Source organism: Arvicola amphibius, chromosome 4 (assembly GCF_903992535.2).
Source record: "Arvicola amphibius chromosome 4, mArvAmp1.2, whole genome shotgun sequence".
Classification (NCBI taxonomy): Eukaryota; Metazoa; Chordata; class Mammalia; order Rodentia; family Cricetidae; genus Arvicola; species Arvicola amphibius.
Genome location: NC_052050.1, coordinates 18,524,756 through 18,547,723, shown reverse-complemented (window position 1 = coordinate 18,547,723; position 22,968 = coordinate 18,524,756). Strand labels below are relative to the sequence as shown.

The 22,968-nt window shown below is 48.4% G+C and overlaps 1 protein-coding gene across 1 annotated transcript; it reads right to left on the bottom strand.

Moving 5' to 3' along the window:
- Positions 1-952: 952 nt before the first annotated feature.
- Positions 953-22,445, bottom strand: Dcakd (dephospho-CoA kinase domain containing). Its single transcript, XM_038326904.2, has 5 exons — positions 22,326-22,445; positions 7,247-7,453; positions 6,726-6,929; positions 4,543-4,630; positions 953-2,041 (listed from the first exon to the last, which is right to left on the bottom strand). Exons 2-5 carry the CDS (start codon positions 7,356-7,358, stop codon positions 1,750-1,752), a joined length of 696 nt encoding a protein of 231 aa, XP_038182832.1. The 5' UTR covers positions 7,359-7,453; positions 22,326-22,445; the 3' UTR covers positions 953-1,749.
- Between the last annotated feature and the right edge of the window lie 523 nt (positions 22,446-22,968).

The following is a 22,968-nucleotide window of genomic DNA, read 5'->3' as shown; positions in this document are numbered from 1 at the left end:
CCTTGGTCAGTATGTCAGCAGGCGGGGGAGGAGAGAGGGGAGGTATGGACTGGGATTCCCAGCGGAGGACGTCTGTCAGTAACCCCTTTATCCAGCAGTCAATGGCAGCGCTTCAGATGCCATCTCTGTCCTTGTGGGACAAGGAGCAGGACAAGAGAACGTTTGGGGGAAACTGGGTGGGAGAGGGATGGGGTCTTTTTCCTGAGGAGGGCAGCTGCAGGGCTATCAGAGCCAGTGCATAACTGCCTTGGCTTCTGCACACCTTCCAGACCAATGCTCTGCCACCTTCGCATCAAATTTAGAGAGCTGGGCCAAGAAAGAAGTAACTGTTTGAATGTCATGGTTTACAACGGGCTTGAAACTGTCCTCAACTTACCACGCAGAGAGCAAGGCAAGGAGACAGAACTGGGCACCAACACTGGCTCTGCTGTTCCTCCTGAGAGGAGACTCAGCTGTGCAGTTCAGAGCCTGTACGACCCAGACCAATGCCCCCACTGCCCTGCAGTGCATGTACTTACTGCACACGGTGTGTCCAGAATGCCACAGGAAACAATCATTTCCTTGATCATTGGCTCGCAGGGTCTGCTGGAGTCCACAGTTTCTCTCTTTGTCAGGTTCTGCTGGACCCCACCCAATTGAGGGAGCGGGCAGCCCCCGCTCCCTCCTCCACCTCCCTACAGCCCCGTTCTGTTGCTTGGAAATGTGCAGGGAGCTAATGAGCAGCTGAGGTTTAAGCAGCTCTGTGAGAGGGGGCGTTAGAAATGGTCACTGCCGCACCCACGTCAGTCCCACCCAAATCTGGCTTTCCTGGACTGCTGGGAACAAGATCTGCACCAGCAGGTCCGCAGACACTGTGGGGAAGAAAAACCAGATCTATGGGGTGAGCGGATGTGATCTGCCCAGCACCTCTACTGGCCTCCTCAGTGTGACAGAGGCCAAGGGGAATTCAGTGGACATTTCCGACCAATTCCATTTATTGAGCACCAGTGGAGAGCAGGCTTAGTACACTAGAGCCGAGCCGAGTCACACCTGCCATCTACAAGGATACCGCCTAGGAGAAGCCAGTTTCTTGTTGACTATTCGACTATGGATTAAGATAAAACATGGGGTGCCTGACCAGGGGCCACCAGGGGTAAGGTACTGCAGAGCAGGGAGCATCTGGGGGAAGGCACAGAGGTCAGATAGCATGGGAACCAGGGAATGCAGGAGAGTACAGGGCTCAGAGGCAGTGGAGGTGGTGGCTAAGTTGTGAGTAAAGCCCCAGCAGAAGCTGGGTCTCTCCAAAGGGCCCTGCCTCGGACTAGCCACAGCATCCCCCAGACAGGAGTCAAACTGCACCCTGGCAAAAGGCTTCAACCCAGCAGACAGTTCTGTTTGAAGGCCTTCTGTTTAGAAGGATTTGCTGTGGTCCACTAGGGACTTTGTGGTCATGATGGAGCAGATGCTCCAAGAAGGTTCAAGCCCAAGAAACTGTTGGCTACATCATTGTAGCCAGGGGGATGGCCACAGAGACCACTGTGTCCCTGCCATCGTGAATACTGTTCTGAGGGGACACTATGGGGGTGGTGGGGCTCTAGGGAGGGTGGGAAGGGGTACCTGACCGTGGGCTTCCTTTTGCTCTGCGTTCAGACTGTATGCACTCGAGAGCAGGGCCAGCCCAGCATCAGGGTGAATGTAGTGTTGAGGACACGGTACCTGACTTAGGTCTCCAAGGAGGAGGCCTAGGGCTTGCTGCCATGCTGTACCCAACTAGGGAGAAGGGAGAAGGTAGCGGGTGAGCAGGTACAGGAGGCTGGCAATGCCTGCTAGGCCCGTCAGGAACCCGAGCCTCAGTGGCAGATATTCCATGGAGCGTTCCAGCTTGGCATGCAGGAGAATGACCTGGCGTCTGGTGAGGCTCCACTCGCCCGAGTTGTCTAGCACGTGGTTGGCCATGCGGGCCTTGTCCTTCAGGGGCAGCTGGGCATTGATTCTCGCCTCTGCGTCCTCGCGGCTCAGGTTGTTCCGCTTCATCAGCCGTGCCAGCTGTGTGTCTCGGTCACTAAGGACAGGGCAAAAGTGCACTGTGGACCCCAGCCTCCCTCGCTGCAGTGGACAGCGAGGTCAGGCCCAGCTTGGGACATAGGCTAGGACAGCATCTTCCCTTTGGAAACACCCTCTCCTGCCTGCAGCCACCCTGCCAGGCTGAGACGGGTGCTGGAGAAGAGGACCCTAAGCCCCATCAGCCACCTCAGACGCCCAACAAGAGCAGGGGGGATGGGCTGTAGCAGCTGTTTTCTATCGTCCAGGTCTGTCTGTCCACTGGCCTGGGGTTTCCCTCTATAAAATGGGAAGATGTTTACCACTCCAGGCCTTTGTCTGAACTTGAGAACAGAACAAAGCCAGACGGTAGTGAGTCTCCTCTATGAACATTAGCCTCGCTATACAGGGGCTACAATGGCAGAGAACACATCCAGCCCTAGCCACGGCACGTCTGTGGCTGGGCAGTCTACAAGAGATGGGGCTGGCTGGCAGCTGCCTGGGAGTGCACTCTTCCAAAGGTGTGGTGCGGAACCGAGAGCCTCCCCGATGGAACGGCAAAGGCACCAACAGCCTCCCTAGGGCTGTGGCAGCGCATGCCGGGCTCTGCTGGTGGCTGTTTTTCTTTACTCATTTCACAAGCCAATTTTTTTCTTAAGAACATTCAGGATCACATTTAGGTCCAATCACTCTTGAGGAACTGCTCCGTGATGGGTCACACGGCCCAGTGCCTTCGGTGACAAGCAAACAATCTAACCTCCCCCTTGCTGATCCCTACCGACTTTTTGTTGTTAGTTTTTTGTTTGTTTGAGACAGAGTTTCTCTGTGTAGCCTTGGCTGTCCTAGAACTAGCTCTGTAGATCATGCTGGCCTTGAATTCACAGAGATCCTCCTGCCTCTGCCTCCTCAGAACTAGGATTATAGGCATGTGCCACCACTACCCAGCTAGTTATTTTTTTTTAATTTACTTTTTTACATGTGACTGCTCTGCCTTCATGTACACCTGCAGGCCAGAAGAGGGCATCAGAGCCCATTATAGATGGTTGTGAGCCACCATGTGGGTGCTGGGAATTGAACTCAAGACCTCTGGAAGAGCAGCCAGTGTTCTTCATTGCTGAACTATCTCTCCAGCCCCTAGATTAATTTTTTAAAGAGTTTTTTTTTTTTTCCTGGCTTTTTGAGACAGGGTTTCTCTGAAGAGATTTATTTTAGGAGTATTTTGCCTACATGTATATAAGGGCATTAAGGATGTGCTTGGTGCCCACAGAAACCAGAAGGAGTTGTACCCCCGGAACTGGAGTTATAAATATCCCAAAACACCATATGGGTGCTGGGAACTGAACCTGGGTCCTCTAGATAGTGAGTGCTCTTGACCGCAGAGTCATCTCCCGAGCCTGATTCTGCCATTAAAGCACTGGGAATCCAAGGAGTTCATAGGGCCCTCCTGGTCTCAGCTGGCATCCTCCACAAATGGAATGAAGAGCCCAGAGAGGCTGGGATACACTTGGTTTAAATGGGCAAGGCCTGGGTTCTATTCTGTCTTCATCACCACAAAAAATAAACAAGGAAGAGACTGAAGGCTTATGTGGGGAACCGCAGCCCTACAGCGAGACTGCCAGGCTCAGGGGGCTCAGACTGAGTGGTAGCCCATGAGAGATATGGGTAAGGATATGGCAATGTTCAGGGCACTGAGCATCCCAGGGTACTAGGAGCCTCCCACACATCCATCCCTTGACAACCACCTTGTGCCCAAAATACCTGCAGAGTCAAGGCCCACCCAAATATCTGCTTACATTGTGACATCTGGGAAGTTTCTGGGAAGCAGACACCCCATGGCTTTGTCTATTCTCACCCGCAGGGGGGTGACTCATTTTGTTGGCAGCTTGATTCTCCTGTTTGCCAAACCTGGATTCTGATTTGCTTCCTGTCCTGGGGAATTCTGAGAAGAAAGCTCTTAGGTTCTTCTGACAGCTACATCCACACAGCTCTCTGCCCACAGGTGCTCCCAATGGGTGATCTCGAACACATTCTGCTCTCTATTCATGGGTGCTACCGATGGGTGATCGCCAACACATTCTGCAACTGCCTCCACTTCCACTGTCCCTCTATAACTCAGGAGTGTCCCTCTGCCATGAATACTCCACGCTGAAGTGAGAACATGAGGCTGTAAACACGGAGTGTTTGGAAAGCTGTGGAGTGCTCTAGGGTGAAGAAGGGAGTCACTGAGTTGTGTGGGGAGGTGCTGGAGCAAAACCAGACAACTCACCCAGAATGTCTTCAATGGCCAGCAGGGGGAGCCCTTCCAAACACTAGTGATGCCTGGGGACTCAACTCCTATTTGCCCCAGGGGCATCAGGATCAGGTACAGAAAGAAGTTGGTTTCTGTAAGCCTGGGCACCACTACCCCAACTCACTTTGTGCCTTGGCCACTCCATGGGGAAAGTGCAAGGGATGTGTCCCAGGCACATCTCACCCTAGCTGTCCTTTCCAGTCCCTATTAGCCAGGCCAAGCTCCACACTTACCAGTATACCACCACTGTGTGCTTCATGTACTTAAGCAGCTTCTTGGTCTCAAACAGGAGAGGGATGTCCAGAATCACGTAGCGGTACCCTGGGGAGAGGATGGAAAACTCCCAAGTTCAATTCTGCAAGGACACCAGGAAGGATGCTTGTGACCAGTCCCTGCCATAGAGAATGCCCCAGCAGATGAGAGACCTTCCAAGGACAGACATACCCTGAGTGCCAGCCAGTTCCGATGCCATTCAGAGCAGAATGCTGGAGAAAATAACTTCTGGCTGGCTGACCAGGGAAGACCTTGGAGAAGGACTGGTATTTGCACTAGCTTTGAAAAGCCGGGAAGACATGGATATTTGGAGTGAGAAGGTAGAGGCGAGGAGTTCACGAGGACCAGCAGCACCCACGAGCTGGGAGGGTCTGTGCAGACCAGGTGGAGGTCTAGAGCACAATGCAAAGGGCACTAGGTGGTCAGGGTAAATCTGTGGCCCAGGAACCCTAAGAACGGCCTTGGTTGAGGAGGGCACTGGGTTCCTGAGCTCTGCTGACACACCTAAGTTTGTAGTGCCCCATGTGACCGCAGGTCCTTAACAAACTAATCTGTGTAATGAATGAAAGCAACACCGGCTTCACAGGGTGATGGGCAGGATTACACGAGCTCCAAATGCATACGACACTAAGCAGCAGCCAAACCCCTCAGCCAGTGCCCCCCAAATGATGGGGATTACTGCTATTGTTCCTGGGAGGAGGGAAGCTGGCATCGATCCTCTCTACCTCCCATTTCACCCTCTCCAGCTCAGAGCCAGAGAAAAGGCTGGATCCTCCCGGGCCTCTTATCTCCCTTTCCTGCTCCTCTCCGTCCCTACCCCCCCCTTCCTGTCCTTTCTCCTGGGTCCCTCTTGGGAGCTGGAAGCCAGTTCTTTGGTTCAACGGTAAAGGGCTGTTCAGCTGTCACATCTCCCCCACTTGATAAGCCCTGAAACTGTCCTGACTCTATTAAGACATCCGCCTACCTACACAGAGACCTCCCCAACAGCTGGTGATCTTATCTGACGTTTGATTATACCAACTTTGACAGTTGTATTTGTTACACTCATCAGGGAGAAGCTGGGGCTGTGGAAGCCACAGCTGTCGCCCATCTTTCACCTTATCGAACTGAAAAGAGCTTTCTGGCTTTTATTTAAGTGGTGGTGGTTGGGGAGGTGGGAGGCTGGGTAGATGACACAACAGGAGAGCTTTGGAGCTGGTGACATTATTCAACGCTTACTTTCAGAAGGGGGAAGCTACGGGTGCCTGCAGCCCGGCACATTTACGCAGGGCTGGCCTGGGAGCAATGCAAAGGGCAGGGATGAAAGGCAGAAGGGCTCGGCCAGGCAGGGTGGGCAGAGGGAGCAGGGGTCTAACGATGGCCTGGCAGACACTGGGGGAGGACAGAGGCAGAGTACAGACTCTTCTTGTAGAGGAAGAAAGATGGCTGAGGCAAAGTGTCTCAGGGACAAATAGCAGAAGGGGGTTTAGAGCAGCAGGTGCCAGGAGCCAGCTCCAGCCTTCCCAGCGCTCCAGGGACTGAGGGGTAGGTTTGGGTCAGGAGTATAGATGCTCTCATCACATTCTCTTAGAGGGAAGTATTGACCAGAGAGCATCAGGGAGAAGCTCCCTACCCTGTATACAAGAATCTGAGTCGTGCCGGGCAGCGGTGGCGCACGCCTTTAATCCCAGCACTCGGGAGGCAGAGGCAGGCGGATCTCTGTGAGTTCGAGACCAGCCTGGTCTACAAGAGCTAGTTCCAGGACAGGCTCCAAAGCTACAGAGAAACCCTGTCTCGAAAAAAACCAAAAAAAAAGAATCTGAGTCGTGAAGGATAAGGGGCCTAGCCATGGACACAGTGGGAAAACTTGAAGACAACCAAAATGAATCCCAGGAAATGCTCTCCAGGAGATAGTCCCCATACTATGGCTGACAGGGCAGGGGGGGCACTAGGCCTTTTCTACTCAGGGACACAGACTAGAGGCCATATATACCAGAGGCTGGTAGGAAGTTTCCATGACCTAGGCTAGCTTCTCTGCCCTCCCATCTCTCCTGCAGAGGGAAGTACCAATAAAAAGTGTAAACTTAGCAGCCTAGATAACCAACCCCCTACCCTGAACCACTTCAAATACAGAAAGGCTTTGCGTCCAAGCTTAGAGTCTCACCTCGGAGAAAGTACTTGAAGGTCTCCTTCATCATTTCCTTGCGGATCTCAGGGTGGGTGATGGAGTTGAGGAGCTGCCGACGGTCAGGCTGGTTAAAGATCAGGTCCCCAAGGACCTTGCGGTCGATGTCACCATTCTCCAGCAAGACTTCAGTGCCAAAGGCCTCTACAATACGCCGATGAGCAGGGTACCCTGGCTGGACGACTGCAGCGTGAAGAGGATGGGTCACTCCAGAGGACCCCATGTGACTAGAGGCAAACTGATGGGGGACCAGGACTATTTCCTTCAAATGGAGCCAAAGTAAACCAAGGGAATAAGCAGAGCACACAGAATCCCTCAAGCCAGCAATGGAGCTGAGTTTGGGAGGACAAACTCTTAGGGAGAGCGAAGAATAAGCTGAAGAGCCTTAAGGGCAAGCTGGTCAGGACCGGCTCCCTCTCAGAACACCCCAAGATAAAGAGGAGGCTGGTGGAAGAAAGGAAGCACAGGGACCGCACTCAGCACCCCCCCCCCCAACTCACCATGGCGGGCAATGACGTCTACATCAATCACAGCACAGCCCAGCTGTTGGAACACCTGGATGACGGAGCTCTTGCCTGAGGCAATGCCTCCCGTTAGGCCCACCAGGAACATCTTCCCAGGAGAGAGAAGACAAGCAGAGAAGGAGCCAGAAAGCACTGGACAGCCGGCACACTCGCCAATCAGCTGCTCCACCAGGCTGGAAAAACCTGTTGTCAAGAGACATCCAGGCCTGGTCAGCATGGGGCCACAGGGCTGAGGGACGGGAGACAGCAGGTTAGGCAGGGCCCAGTCCTGGGCTTGGGGAGCTCTGGGGTTGTTTCTGTGAAGAAATTTCCAGTGCTGTGTGTTGGTGTGGGCTGGACGTTAGGGCTTGGTGCATGCTAGGCAAGTACTGCTCTAATAAGCTATTCCCCAGGGGCTTCCTTCATGTGTCCTTGTAGGCCTTGAACTTGCTATCTTCTGCTTCAGGTTTCCAAGTACCTGGGATTAAATAAATGTCTGCGCCACTATTTTCAGTTTCTTTAAATCTTTATATATATACTTTATATGTATATATAATATATATATATTATATATACTTTTATTTTTAGTGTGAATATATGTTTTTCTTAGTAGGGCTTGAAATCTGTCAGGACCACTTTCATTAACTTGCAGATTTATTGTCCTAATTACACTTTGCCTGACTCACGTGGAAATGGGTTTGCCTCTCCTGAAGACACAAACAGAAGCCACTTCTGCGTGGTACAGATAGCAAGAAACCAACCTACAAGTTTACATCTGCCTAGTTCATTCTCACACGGGTCACGGGCGCAGAGAGGCAACTAAAGAATGCCACATTTTAAAAGTTACCCTGAAGATAGGTAGTCTCCCTTCAACAAAAGGGAGTTAAGGACAGGGTTCAATTGTATAAGAGAAACTTAGACCATTCAGCTGAAGCTTTGTGACAGAGAATGTGATATCAGTGTCTTGGTTCCCATGTCTCCAATGTCCCTCAAACACAGCTTCTCAACTAGGTGTGACAACACAACCCTATAATCCCAGCACTTAGGACTTAAGGACAAGAAGACTGAGCTATGTGGTGAGTTCCAGGACAACGTGGACTACGGAGTGAGACTATTTCTAACAGAGAACAAAACCAAAACAAGAGAAGGGCTGGGGGCCCAGTGAGATGGCTCAGCAGGTCAGTGTCTGCACCAAGCCTGACGACCTGAGGCTGATGCCTGGGGCCCACACGGCGGGAGGACTGAAAACTGACACTCACCAGCTGTCCTCTGAGTTCTACACGTGTGTGCGCACGCACACACAATTTTTTTTTTTTTTTGTTTTTTTGTTTTTTTGTTTTTTTGTTTTTCGAGACAGGGTTTCCCTGTAGTTTCTAGAGCCTGTCCTGGAACTAGCTCTTGTAGACCAGGCTGGCCTCGAACTCACAGAGATCCGCCTGCCTCTGCCTCCCGAGTGCTGGGATTAAAGGCGTGCGCCACCACCGCCCGGCCCACAATTTTTTTAAAAAGTAATTTAAAACAAACTCACAAAATGGTTTCAACATGTTTCTGGCAGCTCCTGCCCATGCCATGATGTCTCCACACATGCCATGACACTTTCCAATAGCAGCAAACGCTGCCTGAAACACCCGTGTAAGACCGCTGTGCTGTGAACTGCAGTGCTTCCCTACGCGCTCAGAATGCTCTGCTCACACGGAAACACAGCGGTTTAATTAAAAAAATAGAGTATTTTCCTACTGTCATTCGTTGGCATTTAAATACCATATTACTGAATCTTTGGAGAATATTACCAAAATGTTTGATTCTAAAAACTGCTATTTGAGTTGCTGACTTGAGTTTCATTTTTTAAAATTATGAAATGAATTTGGGCAGAATTAAGTCAAAATTTCCAACAACTTCTGAACTAGTCCTAAACATACCTACCCCATTTTATACTATGTACTCAGGTGAAACGGTGTTCGCAGCATTGACGCCCAGGAAATTAAAGTATCAATCACCTCTGAAAAACACCAAAGTGATCTACATCCTATACCATCAAATAGTCAACCCTGACTTAATTCTTGCTTGGTGTGGCATACTTCTGTATCCCAGCATTCAGGACAAAGGGGTAAGAACTGTTACAAATTTGAGGCCAGCCCTGTGTACATAGCAAGGTCCCGTCTCAAAAAGGCAAGAAAGGGTTGGAGAAATGGCTCAGGGCTTAGGAGCAGATGCTGCTCTTGCAGAGGACCAGATTTGATTCCTAGCACCCACATGGTGGCTCATAACCACTTATAACTCCAATCCCAAGGATCTGACACCCTCTTCTGGCCTCTGCAGGCACCAGGCACACACCTGGTGTAAATACGTATATTCAGACAAATCACACACATTAAAACCAAAGAGTTAAAGATTTATGTAAAAACAGTGCATCCACTGGTGTGCAAATCTGCTTCCGTCATGTGTATATCAAAGAAGTGTTTGAGCACCTTCATTTGCTTAGTCATCCTGCTGGCCCTTAAAGTACATTTCTTGATTATTGCCACCAATACCCATGTACCCAGAGTCACATTCTGGTGAGAAGTAAGTTTAGATAGGAACATTTTAAGAAGTCCTGCTCTAAAGCAAGCAAGGTCTGTATCTCTTTTCCGGAACACCAGTCGAGTAGGGGAGTGGGATCTGAACAAAGGGAAAGGGCCAGGGTCCCACAAGAGAAGCCACCGACTGCCAGACTCAGCTGAAAGGACTTGGAAGACCACCTAGCCAAGGTGACCTCAACCCATCCCCAGAGCTGCCCAGACCCCTCCTGAGAATGGAATGGAATCCAATCTCTAGGGATAGAGCAGCCTCAGCAATTCCAGTGTATGGCAGGGCTCAGAATAGACCCTAGCTCTTTATTCACGGCAGCACATAGTAAAGAACAAAGGAAGAGACCTGCCCAGGCTAGTTTTGAACTCACTATAGCTGAGGATGATCCTGAACTCCTGATCCTTCCAAGTACTGGGATTATAAAGTGCACACACCTGCCGGGGGGGTGGCACAAACCTTTAATCCCAGCACTTGGGAGGCAGAGGCAGGCCAATCTGATTTACAAGAGCTAGTTCCAGACAGCTAGGATTGTAACTCAGAGAAACAAAAAAAAAAGTAACTATGTACATCATTCCCAGTGGCTGACTGGCTGATTTCTTGATTATCCTCTGTTTTGTTGTGCAGAAAGGGAGGAAGGGTGTTTGTAAAGTGCAGGGTACTACAGCAACCAAATGAACAATCACCCTTCCCAGTGCCTTGGACTTGCATTTGTGGAAACAGCCACACACTGCCTTCACAAGGAAGGCCGAGGGGACAGAGGAATACATGCACGGAGAGGGGTTGGCTGCTGGCTTAAGGGGATGGACAGGATTCAGCTGCTCCTGTCCAGCAAGCCCTTCAGTCCCTCACCAGCTGTTGATGAGGCTTCTGTGTGCTTATAGCAATGTGCAGGGACCTCACAGACAACCCATGGAAACTACAGATCTTGCCCTGTGGGAAAACCGGAGACAGACCGAAACAAATGAAAACAGCTGGAAGCAACAGAGTACCAGTGGGAAACAGAAACAGTTAGGTGACACTGGCCCTGGCCTGGCCCAAAAGCCCCTTTGCACTCTAGGCTGTCCAGAGATTAGGTTGTGCCAAGAAAGGAGGCTGCAGCTGGAGCCCACTGTCCATTTAAAGTAGAGAAAGGCAGAAAGCCAGGCTTATACCAAATCCTCCAAGGACCACTCAAGCCTGTCGACATTCCCCCCACCTCTAACAGTCCATGCTGCCAATCAAGCCATTATTTCCCAGAATCTACCCCACTTCCCCTGGTGAACCACTGCTGAAGCAGAACCTCACAACCACCCCTAAGTCTGGTCAAATCTGAGTCCTCTGCAAAGCTTTATAAAACAGACGTAGAACCCAGAATGGACTCCAGACCTAAACAGAAACCAGCCAGACTGGAAGCACGGCTAAGAGGAAAGGCTAGGGGCTACATAGAGAGGCGTGGGTCCCTGTCCATGAACACGGGAAGCTGCCTGTGTGCCCTCAAGGAGCTGTGACACCTGGGCCAGAGGGTAAGTGCTCTGTGAATGACCAACAATGGAGCCCCAGAGGCCTAATCTTTTCTGGGCTTTAGTCCCCAGGCCTGCACACAAAGGGCCCAGCACGTCAGATCCTGAGGGAGGCTGTGTCATACACAATTTCCTCCTCTCCTGCAAACAGTCAAAAATGCTCAGCTGGTAAGTCAAGAAATGCCATGACCAATGGAGGCCCTGGTCGCTCTTCCTAAAAATTATATAGTCAGGCAGTGGTGGCACACGCCTTTAATGCCAGCACTCAGGAGGCAGAGGCAGGTGAATCTCTGTGAGTTTGAGACCATCTTGAACTGTTCCAGAGAAACCTGGTCTTGAAAAACAAGCACACAAAAAAATTACATCTATTGGCCAGGCACTGTGGCTCACACTTTTTAATCCCAGCACTCAGGAGGTAGAATCAGGCAGATTTCTCTGAGTTTGACGCCAGCCTAGTCTGCATAGCGAGTTCCAGGACAGCTAGAGCTGTCTCAAATAAACAAAAGTTATATGTATGTCTGTGCATATGTAGAGGTCAGAGGACAACTTAAAGGCTGGTCCTCTCCCCCATGTGGGTCCTGAGAATTAACTCAGACTGCCATGCTTGGCAAGCAAGCACCTTTACCAGATGGGCCACCATGGCCTGGTTCTCTTCCTCTGCAAGACCACAGGCTGTTCTCAGACTAGCTTGGCTGGAGGATAGCTAAAGGTTCAGAGAAGGGAAACGGGAAGCTAGCGCCAGGAGTTCAGTAAGGGCTCCACTAGCCAAGCCAGGGCCAGAAGAGCAGGACTGTTCCCAGGAGAGCTACATCCAATGCTTCCTCCCTGTCGCTTGTCATGTCAGGGGAGAGGCTCAGATACAAAGAAAAAGGCAAGCAAAGGCTTTGAGACAACAGCGTCTACATCCCAAATCCTCTGTGAGCCCAAAGACCCAAGAGGAGGCTCCATTCTATTGTGCTCTGTAAACAGTGGGCTCTCTCAGCAAGCTACTCCAATATGCCCTTCTAACATTCCCTCTTGGGTCCCGCACCCCAGAGAAGACAAAGGAGATTTGGGAAGAATTTCCTTGGACCGTCCTCTGGTTTCTTTGGAAATGAGTGGGCTGCCTCACTGCTGACCTAATACCACAGGCTGATCCTGTAGCCTTGACACCTGACCCAACAGTCCCTACTTCCTTCTTGGAAGCTGAGAGGACTAAAGGTTAGTCTGAGCACTTTTCTGCATAAACCGCCCCTGCCTTCTCCATTCCCTCAGGGCTGTGCACAAAGGTCTCTGGAACTCCTCAATCACTCCTTGGCCAAACAGCCTCTCTTCCATCTCAAGGCCACCATGCATGCTGCTCCTGATAACTCTTGATGCCTGACTTTTTATCATCCCATACGTACAGTTCATTGACCCTGCCGAATGAACAAGCTGGATTGGGGTGGAGCACACAGAATGTGATGGGGAAATGGTAGTACCAGGAATGATGGGGAGGGGCCAGAGAGGTCTGTCTGAGCTAAGGCCTCCAATTAGCAAGACATAAGTCATTGAGGTGTCTGGGCTGCTACAGATGAGCCCTGTTCCTTACCAGACGCCAGGCGTTGCTGACAGCCTACTCACTCTGCCTCACATGTACTCCTGTTTTGTACTTTTAACGTGTGAGTTTTTGTATATGACTATTTTCTAAAAATTTGATTGAATTATGAGCATGCAAGTGCAGATGCCTGCAGAGGCCAGAGGCACTGGATCTCCTTGGAGCTGGAGTTTCAGGCAGCTGGGTGCAGGGACTTAAACTTAGGTCCCCTATGAGACCAAGACAAGCTCCTGAGCCAATTATCAGTCCCTGTGCATGACTACTTTTAAGTGACAGATAAATTCCACAAAGCCACAAACCACATCTAATTTGTTCCTATCTCCAGCATAGTGAGTGACGTTCCATGTCTCATTTAATATGTGACAATGTTAAATTACTTAATCTTGGGCTGGAGAGATGGCTCAGGGGTTAAGAGCACCGACTGCTCTTCCAGAGGACCGGGGTTGAATTCCCAGCACCCACACAGCAGTTTATAATTGTCTGTTAAATCCAGTTCCAGGGGACCTGATACCCATGGCAAAACACCAATGCACATAAAATAATTTTTTTTTTTTTTTTTTTTGGTTTTTTGAGACAGGGTTTCCCTGTAGTTTCTAGAGCCTGTCCTGGAACTAGCTCTTGTAGACCAGGCTGGCCTCGAACTCAGAGATCCGCCTGCCTCTGCCTCCCGAGTGCTGGGATTAAAGGCGTGCGCCACCACCGCCCGGCCCATAAATTTTTTTTTAAAAAAAAGGCTGACCCATTGTTTAAAAAAAACACTATTTAATCTTTGACTCAGTTTTTTCATATGTAATTTAGAACTAAGGGCACCTACCATTCCATAGAGGGAATATTTCTTTTGTTTGTGAGATGTGGTCTCCCAATGCGGCCGAGGCTAGCCTCTAACTTGCAGCAATCCTCCCTACACAACACTCCTGAACACTGGACTGCAGGTGTGTACAACCATGCCCAGGGAAGGGGAAGGTAAACATTTGGGGTCTCATTCTCCTGTAAATAGCAAACCAGAGGCTAGAATTAGCCTTGGTCTGCATGGGGATCACTGTTAGCAAATCATTCCTGGGGTGGGGTGATCAGGAGGAAATGTTACTTGGTTACTGAAGATACCATGTGAGGCCCTCTTCTACTGGTTGCTCATTAGTGAGCAGCTCACTTTTTGGGCATGTCTGACCAGCTGGCCACTTCTCTCCTTCAATTGCTTTCCAAAAGGGTTGTATCTGTTTTCCTCCAATGATCAATATAATCATACATGAAAACGAGTCAGTCCTGTCTTGGGGCCCAATTATTTTCTTGTAGAACCAATGACTGAAAAAGTACATTGTTTGTTAAGTGCTATTTTTATACTCTTCCCCCACTCCTAATCGGTCATTATTGGTGAGGGTTTGCCGTTTAAACCGGGAGTTCAAGTTCTCCTTTCCGATAGGTCTATTAAGTCGCCAGTTCCTCTGAGCTGCCCATTACCTGGAGGAAGTGGCAAGAGGGGTTAATTCTTCCTTCTGTCCATGGCCAACACCAAATGAAGGGAGGAGATGATCTCTTCTCAGTACAAGCCAGCACACCAAGGAGCAGCTAGGAATGAATGGCAGGGTGTGCACGGACTGGACTACTGTGTAGACATTAGTGTAGAAAAACGGGTCATGGGGAAGACCCACTCCAAAAGGCTTTGTAATGAGAAGGACCTTGGGCAATTTCCTTCTGCATTCAGAACTTCCCTTAATTGAGTTAAAAAATGGGATCAGTTATGACTTCTCACAGGAGTCTTGTCAGAACTAATGAGAGGACAGAGGTCATGGTCACTTCATCTTCCCAAATCAGAATGTGATGTCACCACCACTGAAACCTCCTCTCTTCCCACTTGCTTGGGCAAAACAGCAAGAGCCTAAGGAAGAAAGGAAGGGACTGAGGGAGTGCGGTGCAGAGGAAGAGAGCCACAGACTGAGTGTGGAGGTAACATGACAACTTTTGGGAGTGGGTTTCTCCTGCCACCATGAACTCCTGAGATCAAACTTGCTGGTCCAGCCAGCGTCAGCTCAGAACAGCCCTCAAAACTCCCCAGGAACTCCTAACCCACTCCAGTGTTAAGTCAAGACCTTGCAGAGTCCTTCACAGGCCTCGTGGACACAGGACGCTCCCACCCCATGTTTCCCATCATCCCTCCTCTAGCTAGCCTCCTGCTGGTCACAGAGCTACTTGACCAAGCTGAGCACTTTGCTCCTCTGCAGCTCCGGGCAAAGAAAGCACTCCTCGGGGAGAAGGCTCAGCAGGTCAAAGAGTTTGCCTGGCATGCCTGGCATGCCTGAAGCTGATAATCTGGGGGAATAGCCCTGTAGGGGAACCAACTCCTCAGACTGACCTCTGAGCACACACCTGCACATGCGCCTCCTCTCTCTCACACACACACACACCTTATAAACAAAACTGATTTTAAAAAAGAAAGCGTTCCCCAAACTCTCTGCTTTGCTGTCCTAAAGTATAAACAGCACCCTGCTTTGCTCTGCGGGCTGCTAAACTTACTGACCCACCCCCACCCAATAGACGGCACGCCTATTGTTTACTGTAACCTGTCTCACACCTAGAGCCCAGACTAACAACCCACCAACAGCAGTATAACTGAATATGGGGGCAACAAAATTTGACAGCAGTAAAAGAAAATTATGAATGTGCAATGGCCACCATGAATAAAAATGGATCCAAGGCGTTTCTGGTGCTCATCCATACTGCAGCACTCCTGGAACTTCATTGCACCACTCGTCCTGGATATCCAACATAAACATTCATCTTACATGCACAGTGCAAAGTACCAACAAGCGGTACCTGAACACGTGGTTTAGTGCATGCTACAAACTGTAATGTTCTCACTGTACATACAGGATGATGGAGAAAGTAGTGGAGGACTGGAGATATAGCTCAGTTGGTAGGGTGCTTGCCTAGCATGCCCGGAGGGCTGGGTGCTATCCCAGCAGAGCATAAACCGAGTGTGGTGGCTCACACTGGTAATCCCAGAACTAAAACAGAGGGAGACATAGGCAGGGAAGTTAGATGGTCAAGGCACTTGCTGCCAGGCCTGACGACCTTGGTCCTATCCCCAGGATTTACAAGGTGGAGAAAACCACCTCTCCTCTGCAAGTGACCCTCTGACCTGTCTCAAAATAAATTAAATGAATGATAAACTCTGAAAAGCATTGAAAATGCTCTACATCCTACAGGTATTTCAAGTATTTAGCCAAGATTTTTTGCTTCTGTTAGATTTATATATTATGTGTTTGCATACCACATGTGTCTTGGTGTCCAGAGGTCAGAAGGCATCAGGGTCCCTGGAACTGGAGTCAGATACTTGTGAACCACCCTGAGGGTACTGAGACCCAAACCTGAATCCTCAGTAAGAGCAACAAGCATTTTTAACTGCTGAGCCATCTCTCTGTCCCAAGATTCAATTTTTAAAAGTTTAAAATTTATCGACTTGGCGGGGGGAGTGTGACGAGACCAAATTTAGCTTGTTAGACTTGACAACAAGCACCTTTATCAGCTGGGCCATCTCTATGGCCTCCAAGATTTAAATTATTGTCTAAAAATAAACATATCTACCCATCAGTATGCAAATTTGCTTTAATCTTCAACAAATGATAAAATCCTATGTATACGAAGCAGCTGCTTTAAAATAATTCTTCTTTTATGTATATGACTGTTTTGCCTGCATGTACATATGTACACATATATGCCTGAAGCTCTCAGAGGCCAGAAGAGGGCATCAGGTCTCCTGGAACTGGAGTTACAAATGGCTGTTGCTTGATGTGTGTTCTTGGAACCAAAGCCACGTCCTCTGCAAAAGTATCATTTGATCTTCTCTGCAGAACCATCTCTCCAGGTCCTGGTTTGTTTTTGTTTTGTTTAAAAGAGAACCTGGAGGGAATCCAGGACCCTACCAGCACACCACAGCAATGGACCTGCCTAGTTTCGATTTGTCAGCCTTATGTCTAACCTTTCATCGTCTCCCAGACCTATCCTGGCACTGCTGCCACTCACAATCAATATTTTCCTACTAGTCACCCAGTTACTCAGGAAATGTTATTGGATGCAAGTGTGTTCACAACTGCTCCAAGTCCGCTTCCTCCTCCCACCATGCAGACTGTGTGTGTGTGTCTGTGCGCGCGCACGCCAGCGGACACTTTTATCCACTAAGCCATTTCTCTAACCCTCATTTTAATATTTATTTCCATTTTATGTGTAGACTCTGGAAGTATAACATGCTATACATATGTGGGTCCCCATGGAGAACAGGTGTCAAATCCCCTGGAGCTGGAGTTAGCAGTGCTTGAACTGGGTGCTGAGAACCAAACCTGGGTCCTCTAGAAGAGCAGCAAGCACTCTAAATGGCTTAGCCATCTCTCCTGCCCATGCTCTTATTATTTATTTGAAATGTTACCATTTATTAAGGATGTGAACAAATGGATATGCTAATGAAATGGATGTGCTTGCCTACTTTTACTAAATAATTAATCCTGGCTGATAAGCAGGACATGAACATTTTGTTTGTTTTAGTTTTTGGTTTTTTTAAGACAGGGTTTCTCTGTAGCTTTGGAGCCTGTCCTGGAACTAGCTCTCATAGACCAGGCTGGCCTCGAACTTACAGAGATCTGCCTGCCTCTGCCTCCTGAGTGCTGGGGTTGACTGGTAGCTTGATTTTAGGATAACCGATGCTAAGCTAGGTGATAGCACACAGTTCAAATCCCAGAACACGCAGACAGGCAGGAAAAGTGTGATGCTAGCAAGGGAAAACAAAACCAAAGAAATTACCAATGCTTCCACACACCACAGCACAAAAGGGCAGGAGTGAGCACAAGAGCATTCTACTTATTCATTTATTTATTGCTTTCTTGGGACAGGGTTTCACTACGCAGACCTGTCTGCCCTGGAACTTACTATGTAGACCAGGCTAGCTTCAAACTCAAGAGATTCACCTGCCTCCTGAGTGTGCCACCAGACCTGGCCAGTTTTCTTTTCTTTTTTATGGTTTTTTGAGACAGGGTTTCTCTGCATAACACACAGTCTGGCTGTCCTGGAACTCATTTTGTAGACCAGGCTGGCCTCGAACCCACAACAGAGATCCGCCTCCCTCTGTCTCCCGAGTGCTGGGACAGACTAAAGGTGTGGGCCACCACAGCCACATCTTTTTTAAAGGCCATTTTAGAAATTGTTGGAACTTGAACTTAAAAAGCAGCAATTCAGCCTGGCAGTGGTGGCGCACACCTTTAAATCCCAGCACTCGGGAGGCAGAGGCAGGCGGATCTCTGAGTTCGAGGCCAGCCTGGTCTACAAGAGCTAGTTCCAGGACAGGCTCTAGAAACTACAGGGAAACCCTGTCTCGGAAAAAAAAAAAAAAAAAAAAGGCTGGAGAGACAGCTCAACGGTTAAGAGCATCGCCTGCTCTTCCAAAGGTCCTGAGTTCAATTCCCAGCAACCACATGGTGGCTCACAACCATCTGTAATGAGGTCTGGTGCCCTCTTCTGGCCTGCGGGCATACATAAAGACAGAATGTTGTATACAAAATAAATAAACAAATAAAAAAAATCGGCAATCCATGTTGCAGGGATCCGATGCAGTCTTCTAACTTCTTGAGGCCCTAGACACACACCTGATACACAGATGTACATGCATACAAAACATCCATGCAAATATCTGAATCTAAAAAATTAATAATTAGTGTTAAATGTGGTGTGTGCACATGCAGAGGCCAGAGGACGTCAGGTGCCTGGCTGTGTCATGCTGCTTTACTCCTGTTCTGGGTCTCTCACTAAACTTGGAGCTAGGCACCAAGCCCTAATAACGACCCTCCTGCTATGCTCCACTGCCCCTGCCTCCAGCACTGGGCATATGGTCATGCCTAGCTGGGGATTCAAACTCAGGTCCTCAGGTCTGCACAGTAAGTAAGTGCTTTAACCCCCTGAGCCATCTACCCAGACCTGGGAACTGAACTTCAATGGCAAGGATAATAATTTATGGACCATATATTTATGGACCATATAAACCCAATATAGTTTTTAGAATTAAAAACTGAAACGAATATTTTGCAACTCTGTCCAAGGACTTCAGATGATCAATTGTAACTCTTACAATCAAATTTTTCATTAGGTTTTTTTTTTTTTAACTTAAAATCGTCTGTAGTTATGGAGATTTCTAAATAAGCATCTTCCACTCCGTCCTTCCACTTTAACTTTGTTGTTGTTTTTTGAGACAGGGTTTCTCTGTGTAACAGTTCTGGCTGGCCTGGAACTCACAGAGATCTGCCTCCTGGGGTTAGAGGCAAGCGCCACCTCCTGGCTTATGTTATCTTTTAAGGTAAAACTTTCCGTTTTATCTTGTAACATTAGATGTTACAGTTTCTTCCTTGAGGACACATACTTAAATCATTGAGTTCTTTGACAGTATCTTACAAGTTTTGGAAGGTCTAAGTCATAATGAAAAACATTAACAAAATTAGTTCTTTTCTCAATCAAAACTATAGCATCATCTTTCTGCTTAAACCTCATCCTGAGAACCACCCTGTCTGAATATAAACAAACTTTTGTAATTACAGTCCATGTCTTAGCAAAGGTTTGTAAACAAATGGCCATTCTTTATGAATTCTTGATGAAGTTAATGCCGTTTGTAGGATATATTAATGTATTTGTTTTTAGATCCAAGGGCCTATGGTAACCTGAAGTGAGCTAGTCACATGTTCACTGCCAGCCTGAACTTTTGCTATAAATCCAATCCCTCTTCAGATGCTCTGCACCATCTGTCCAGGCACCAAGACAATATTTTCTCCCTTTAAACCTTCATTTGTGGAAAACACATGGACTTTTAAGATAATAGTTTTCCCTCTTAAATGTGACCTTCTAAGTAGGACCAAACAGCGATTCTTCGTAAGCCCTATCTTACATAAAGAAACATCAGGGCTTTACCTAACTGAACCATAGGCTTTGAGCTGCTCTGGAGCCTGGGAATAATTACAAATTTCAGACACATTCTTTTGGAAACAGCATTGTTTGATCAAAGCATTTTACAAATTCCATCCCCATACTTTCCCCCCATGAACTATTTCTGCCATTTTAATACAGGCAGGGAGCTAGCTAGGCACAGTGGCTTGTCTAATCCCAGAGATAGGGAAGCAAAGATGAGAGAATCCTTACACCAGCCTGAGCAATGAGATCCTTTCTCAACCAGTCAATAAATAACAGCAACAGGGCATCTTCTACTGTAGTGTTTAATTTTCTCCAATTAAATAACAATTTTAAGATGCACTAAAAGTAACAGATTTCTCTATGTGGTCCTGACTGTCGTGGAACTCTTTCTGTAGACCAGGTTGGCCTTCAAAACAGCCTCCCAAGTGCCAGGGGTACCCTGACTAATAGTAACAAATTTCCCAAAAAAATTTCTTTCAAAATATATTTTAATTAAATCTTTATAAAAGTTGTTCAACAGCTGGAGAGAGGCCCAGTGGTTAAGAGCACTGGCTGCACTTGTAGAGGACCTGGGTTCAAATCCCAGCATCGACATGGTGACTCACAACTGTCCATAACTCCTGTTCCAAGGGGTCCGATGACCTCTTCTGACTTCCATGGGCACTGAGCATACATATACGGCACAAACACTCATTCAGGCAAAACACCCACTTAAAAAAAAAAAAGACAAAATCATATTCTTGGACTAAGGATATAGTATACTTGGTCAACAAGCAATAGGCCCTGGAAACAAAGCAAATTTCTTGTTAATTGGTTTTTTTAGACAGGGTCTCATGTAGCCAAGCTGACTTCCAAATGGCTACATATCCCAGAATCACACTGAACTGTTCCTTTGACTTCTACCTCCCAAGACTAGACGTTTGGATTACTGGACTTCGGCCCTTGGCTTCACTTAAAAAGCTGATATTCATACGGACATACATATCTAGTGGTAACGGTTGAGATTATTAAAAGGCTTCCATCCTGACTTGCAATAACTTAATATGTGTCATGGATGTGTCTGGAACCCCAACACTTTAGAGGTGGAAGCCTGAAGATCAGGAGTTCAAGATCATCCTTAACCTTTGGAAGCCAGCGCAGATCGAGATCCACACCTCAAAAATAAGTAAATAAATAAAGAAAATAAAGAAAAAAATGGGTGTGCTCCACCACGCTTGGTAAGATAAAACATCCTAACAACACAACCTTACCCAAAGATAACTCACTTAACACATGCTGAGTGAGGAATCACTGTTTGTGTTAACAGGGAAAAGACTTGGCTGTGTACAAGCAAGCAAGCGTCCATTCTGTGCTGGGAAATCAAGGCTGTGCTGAGGTCAAGTGTGAATTCTGACAGACGCTGCCAGAAACACATAAGCTATTCGGTGTTGGATTCTGAACAAATGACTGATTGTTGCGCGATCATAATTTCACTGTTGCCGTATTTTCAGCAGACCTCACATTCAGTTAACCCTGGGGTCAGCACCCAACTTAACAAGCTGTGGGTTAAAATACACGCACAGAAGACCCAAAATGTACACCATTCGAAACTTCAATGTATCACCTTTAAAACCGTAACACAACGGGAAAGTGTAACCAGGTAATAATGTCCCTGGAACCCAGGGTCACACAGGAGCAGTGAACACTCCTTAGCGTTAACTCCAGAAATGCCTGTCTCTGCCTCCCCTGGGAAGCAAAAAATAGGAGTCAGGTACTCTGAGGCCCTCAATTTTTTAGCGTTATGTATTTAAATTTTCATCTGGGGCCGAAATCTTGCTGTATGTAGATCACACTGGCCTGGATGCTCCTGTGAGGCCCTTAACTTACTGGGTTGAGTGGGAGATTGGCTACGTCCCGAGACCGTTTTAGCTTCTCTGAGGAGGGGGGCCATGAAAAACAAGGTCTGAAAATAAGATGGTAGATGCCGTTTTTGCATCCACCACCGAGCTTGAGATGGGTTTCGTTCCCACTTTTCAGATGAGCAAACTGAGGGTAGGCAAGGCGAGGAAGGACATACTATTGGAAAAGGCAGAGGTTAGATTCAAAAATCGAAACTGGGTCCGACCCCACAGCTCTAAAGCCCAGAGGCTTTGGCCAGAACCTCGGATTTTCCATCCTTTCCCAGTGGTAAACGTTTTCGTTCCTTCGGTTCCACGGCTGTACAGGGGAAATACACTTGATTTTGCAGGTTTGTTGTCAAGACGACGATAAACGCGCTTGTTTGCCCCAGAATCAGCTACAAATACGTGCTTTAAAAAAAAAAAAAAAAAAAAAAAAAAGGCGCGCACAATGCACCAGACTGGGCCGCGGAATCCCGCGCTCGGCGGTGGTCCGGCGCGCAGACCCGGCCCCCAGCCCCACACGGCACCGCCGGAGGAAACAAAGCGAGCGCTCGTGGCTGCCACCCGTCGGACCCGCCCCCTCCCGGGGCTGGCGGCTTCCCTCTGCTACCTACCGGGGCTCCGACTCGGCCTCAGCCTCGGCGGCTAGCCCAATCTCCACGGTGCTTACTGGCTGGCTCGCTGCGAACAGGCTGGATGCGCGGGCGTGCACGCCAACCGGACGTCGGCGTCCAGCCAGCGGAAGGGGCGGGACCGGAAGGCGGGGCCTAACGTCTGCTGCCTGCAAGGGAGGTGGGCGTGGTCGGCCAAGCTCTGCGGAGAGCCAGAGAGGGTCCAGGCTCAGTCTTCACTTTTTTTTTTTCACTACTTTTCTTGACGACCAGTGGAGATGAAAGACCCTAATTTCTAGGGTTCAGGGAAGGATCCCCCAGACTCAATAAGCCACGCCAATGGATGCAAATAGCAAGAGGATTCTTTAATGTCGAAGGCACCAGTGAGGGACTCACTACTCCAGTGAGAATGAGCCCCCGTTGGTATTCTTCCAACAAGCATTTATAGGGTCACAGGGTTACATAATAGGGAACCATAGCAACAGCAACATCATTGGTCAACTCAAATTAACATATGAGGGGTCGACATCAGGATGAAAACAAGTCTAACAGGATGAAAACAAGTCTAACAGGATAAAAACAAGTGCATTTCCTTTTGGTAGAAATGGTCCACAGCACTAACTGGTAAAGCTATTGTACAGTAAAC

Excerpts from the sequence above, each read along its gene's own strand:
- Dcakd (XM_038326904.2), bottom strand. The coding sequence starts at position 7,358 with ATGTTCCTGGTGGGCCTAACGGGAGGCATTGCCTCAGGCAAGAGCTCC. Across the intron at positions 4,631-6,725 it reads CTTCAAGTACTTTCTCCGAG|GGTACCGCTACGTGATTCTG; the intron begins GTGAGACTCTAA and ends TCCTCTCCCCAG. Across the intron at positions 2,042-4,542 it reads CACACAGTGGTGGTATACTG|TGACCGAGACACACAGCTGG; the intron begins GTAAGTGTGGAG and ends CCCTGTCCTTAG.